This window comes from Cucurbita moschata, unplaced genomic scaffold, assembly GCF_002738365.1.
Source record: "Cucurbita moschata cultivar Rifu unplaced genomic scaffold, Cmos_1.0 Cmo_Scf00046, whole genome shotgun sequence".
In the NCBI taxonomy this organism is placed as follows: domain Eukaryota; kingdom Viridiplantae; phylum Streptophyta; class Magnoliopsida; order Cucurbitales; family Cucurbitaceae; genus Cucurbita; species Cucurbita moschata.
In genome coordinates this window covers 263,733-267,622 of record NW_019268562.1, presented here as the reverse complement: position 1 = coordinate 267,622, position 3,890 = coordinate 263,733, and the positions used below count along the sequence as shown (strand labels likewise).

At 32.4% G+C, this 3,890-nt stretch overlaps 1 protein-coding gene across 1 annotated transcript; it reads right to left on the bottom strand.

Moving 5' to 3' along the window:
* Nucleotides 1-1,368: 1,368 nt before the first annotated feature.
* LOC111434811 (peroxidase 51-like) lies at nucleotides 1,369-2,738 on the bottom strand. Its single transcript, XM_023072195.1, has 4 exons — nucleotides 2,466-2,738; nucleotides 2,202-2,402; nucleotides 1,951-2,116; nucleotides 1,369-1,844 (listed from the first exon to the last, which is right to left on the bottom strand). The coding sequence occupies exons 1-4, from the start codon at nucleotides 2,691-2,693 to the stop codon at nucleotides 1,435-1,437; spliced, it is 1,005 nt and encodes a 334-aa protein (XP_022927963.1). The 5' UTR covers nucleotides 2,694-2,738; the 3' UTR covers nucleotides 1,369-1,434.
* Nucleotides 2,739-3,890: the final 1,152 nt, after the last annotated feature.

The following is a 3,890-nucleotide window of genomic DNA, read 5'->3' as shown; positions in this document are numbered from 1 at the left end:
TTTTTTTTTTTTTTTTTTTTTTTTTTTTTTTTTTTTTTTTTTTTTAATATGGTCCTCTTCATTCGAGCTTCTCCGATGACAAACTTTGAAGCTAGTTCACTAATCTCCTGACAGATCGACTTGATCCCGTAGAAGTATTGAGTAATCATTATGTTGCATTGTGAGATTGACAAATAACTCGTTATCTAGAAGTTATAACTTCATATCATTCTTTTTTAGAAAAGTGTCACAAACGTGTCCCATGTTTCTTTCAGTGTCTTGTCATCCTGAATGTGCTCCAACATCTCTTCTTGGACTATGGTTTTCAAGGAAAATATTATTTTGTCTGCTTTGATTCTTCATTTGCACACAATGCCATTAGCATCCTCCTCTAACAACATAATTTCGCTTCCACCAATGACTTTTCGAAGGTCTTGTTCTTGTAGATAGAACATCATGCACGTTACCCACGTGTTATACTTGTTTCTATTGAGTTTCTTGGTTCCTTTGACGACTTGGAGATCACCCGTCGTGTTGACAGCACCTAAGTAATACAAAATAAGCTAGTTTTCAACATATAACTTGTAAAGTCACGAACTATTCACATAGCAAAGAAACTCACCTATTAATAATTTCAAGAAATCATTTCTGATGTGAAAGATCCAGCAAACCTGTAGCCACAGTCACAACGCACACTAAGAGATTGAAGAGATCAGACAACCTATACCAACCTTTCTGTTATACTAGATTGTTGAACACAACTCTTTTAGTGGGAAATAATCCCACATTTATTAAGATTAATCAAGAAAAGATTAGAAAACATAAGTAGGAGACTACCATCCACTTTTCTTGGGATGAAAACTTGATAAGGTAGAGGTATATTTAGAGTATCACTAAACAATGTTAAACCCACATTTGTGGTATTCTATATTGATTTCTAAAATATGTAAATCTTTATTTCTAAAATGTTTCTATTATATTCCTAAAATAACTTGATATCTAAATCTTTCACAAATATTTTATAAAACTTCTAAACTAATGGTCTAGTAATGATACTCTAAGATATAAAACTTCTAACTTATAAAACACATTTTTAGTACCTGATGATACTCTAAAATATATATACGCAAGTGAGTTTGAATTCAAGTGAATTTGAAATGAACCGAGGCATCATAAATTTTGTTTTACCCACATGTTCGAACATTATATCTCGTCGTGCCAACATCCAACTTCTAATGCATATTCACGTGGAGTAGTGGCAACATGTTATATTCACGTGGACATTAACATTTAAAATGTTTAAAAAATCACACCATCAAAACCGATACTTTTTTTTTACAAGAGTACACTAATCGAGAAAAAAATTAAAATCAAATGAAATTAGAAAATAAAAAAACAAAAAAAGCTTTTATTCCAACCAATCTTAATAATGATGATAAAATGAAAGCATTTGTTTCAAGAGTTGAAAACACTACAGTCGGTGCGAATATTGCCATTGGATCCGGTCTTCACTCCGACCCGGCCCAACTTAGTCATGGCATCAACGAAGGCCTTGTAGAAGGTTTGTCCACTATGGGCCCAAATCTTGACAGTGGGCCTGGACCTTGCGTCGGTGAAGAGGACTTGGTCGGAAGTGAAAAGGCCCATTCCTTGCTGGAGATTCTTGAAGTACATATTGTCGAATCTAGTGGGAGTGTTTGGATCCATGTCTATTGCTATCCTTGGATCCACGTCTCTCGGACACATTCCTTGAAGCTTGGCTGCATATGTCGCGTTCAACGTCGGATCCACTGGATTTGTACGGCTGAAATTGTATATCCTGTTCAAGAACTTCGTGCAGTGGGAGAATCCTACCGTGTGCGCAGCTGCACCATAATTTTCGAGAATATTTGCTAAAATTACTCCAAGACAAATATTTAGATATTCATCTATAATAAAAGATCAAATATGATATATACGGTGAATAAATACCAGACAGAGCAATCATGTCAGCCTGAGAGAGGCCATGAGCAGCAAACATGGCATTCAATTGATTGAGATTAAAGCTCGGCTGAGGCAATTTTCCCTCCACATCTGAAGCCCTTGAAACAAGCCCATCCTTCCTCCCTAGCTCCACAGCATATGAAGGTCCTCGAGCCTGTAATCCAATAAGGAATTTACCTTAATTAACTCATCCCTCGTGTAAATACTAAATTTTACCATGACTCGGTGAGAGCACGAACCAATGAAATGACATCTCGAGTCGCCATCACAAGAATATCTGCACACGAGACTTTGTTTCTACATTCCGGCACAGCGTCAAGTGCTGCTTTTGCTTTTATTACTGTATCGAATCCATCTCCTGCTAGTGAAAGATTATCTGGATGATCCTTTTCTACTTGATTGCCTCCATTCGAACCAATCATCACTGACGCGTCACATCCCTATATAAAATAAAACTTAGAAAAACATATTCGATTATTTTAGCTTATAGAATCGATTATTACCTGAACAAAACAATCATGGAAGAAGAGACGGAGAGTAGCAGGAACTGTAACAAACGTTTGTCGAAACTTCTTCGTGACTGCAGTTCGAACTATACTCTCGACGTTAGGGCAAACATCGGCATAGAAATTCTGTCGGAGTTGTGCCTCGGACATCGGAACAACCGCTAATAACGATGTCAAAACAAGAACAAAGACCATTACGAAGCTTCCTAAACTAGTTCCTCCCATTTTCTCTTTTGAAAATGGCTCTCTCTCTCTCCTAGTGTTGAGAATGTAGAAGAAGAAAGCACATATAAATATGCACACACAAGACTAGTCTCATGGATTTTTATGTTTTTTTTTTTTTTAAAGAAAATATATTTATGATTGTGATGATCAGCTGGGCTTTAGATTTGGATATATTCCATTTTGTCAAATTCTTTATTTTAATAAGTTAATATTCACTTATTCTATAAATAATATAAACATCAAATCCTTTCCTACACTCAAAACTCAAATAAATAAATAAAATATTAATTATCACGCATTCACAATTATTAATTTTTTGTTTTTTACATAAAACAAATTATACCTAAATTAGTTGAATTATAATAACATACAATACAATACACATGTAATGTATGTATTGAAAAAAATGTAATTACAAATTTAAAATTTTAAGTCAATGAGTGAAAAATATTAGATTAATAATTTTTTTTTTTTTCAAAATGGCATATACGAAATAATATTAAGAAAAATACTCTCCATAATATTATTAAAAAAAAAAAAAAAAAAAACTATTTGACAGCTAATTTTTGGGTTGTCTAAAGATTAAATCGAAACAAATATATTATCTTTATTTTCATATAGGCAAATATCGAATTATATTGAATTAAATCTAAACCTAAATTGATACAGACACCTCAAACAGTTTTAATTCTATTAAAATCTCATTTTTACGCCACAGATTGACACATACACTTAACAACGTCCATTTTAGGATGATAATTAGTGTCGTTATCCTAGAGTCAATTAACCTTAACCATAGACCAAGTGACTACTTGAATTGTGATGGGATGACGATGCTAGTAAATTATTAAATATTTGCATAATTTTAAATTAATTAATGCTTAATTACTAGTCTATATTTAATTAGTTAAGACAAGGTAGTCACCCAGAGTTTTTTTGTATCGACATATTTAGAGAATATATTAGTTATAGGATATATCTGAGATATTATATATTAATATTCTTTTCTTTGATTTATAATATATTTTATTTTATTCTGACTCTTTAATTAATTTATATTTTTCTTATAGGTAGGTATTAGTGGCTAGTTTGTATCCCTTATTATGAATGAGAACGTAGGTTCGATTCCAATTCTATTTCTAAAACATCAATTAAAATTAGAGGAAAAAAATTAATAAATTAAGGGTTTTTTCATTT

What these genes read in the sequence shown, in the direction of transcription:
- LOC111434811 (XM_023072195.1), bottom strand. Translation starts at nt 2,693, where the DNA reads ATGGGAGGAACTAGTTTAGGAAGCTTCGTAATGGTCTTTGTTCTTGTT. An exon ending in TCCATGATTGTTTTGTTCAG is followed by an intron (nt 2,403 to 2,465) that starts GTAATAATCGAT and finishes TATTTTATATAG; the next exon opens with GGATGTGACGCGTCAGTGAT. An exon ending in TGACATGATTGCTCTGTCTG is followed by an intron (nt 1,845 to 1,950) that starts GTATTTATTCAC and finishes ATTATGGTGCAG; the next exon opens with CTGCGCACACGGTAGGATTC.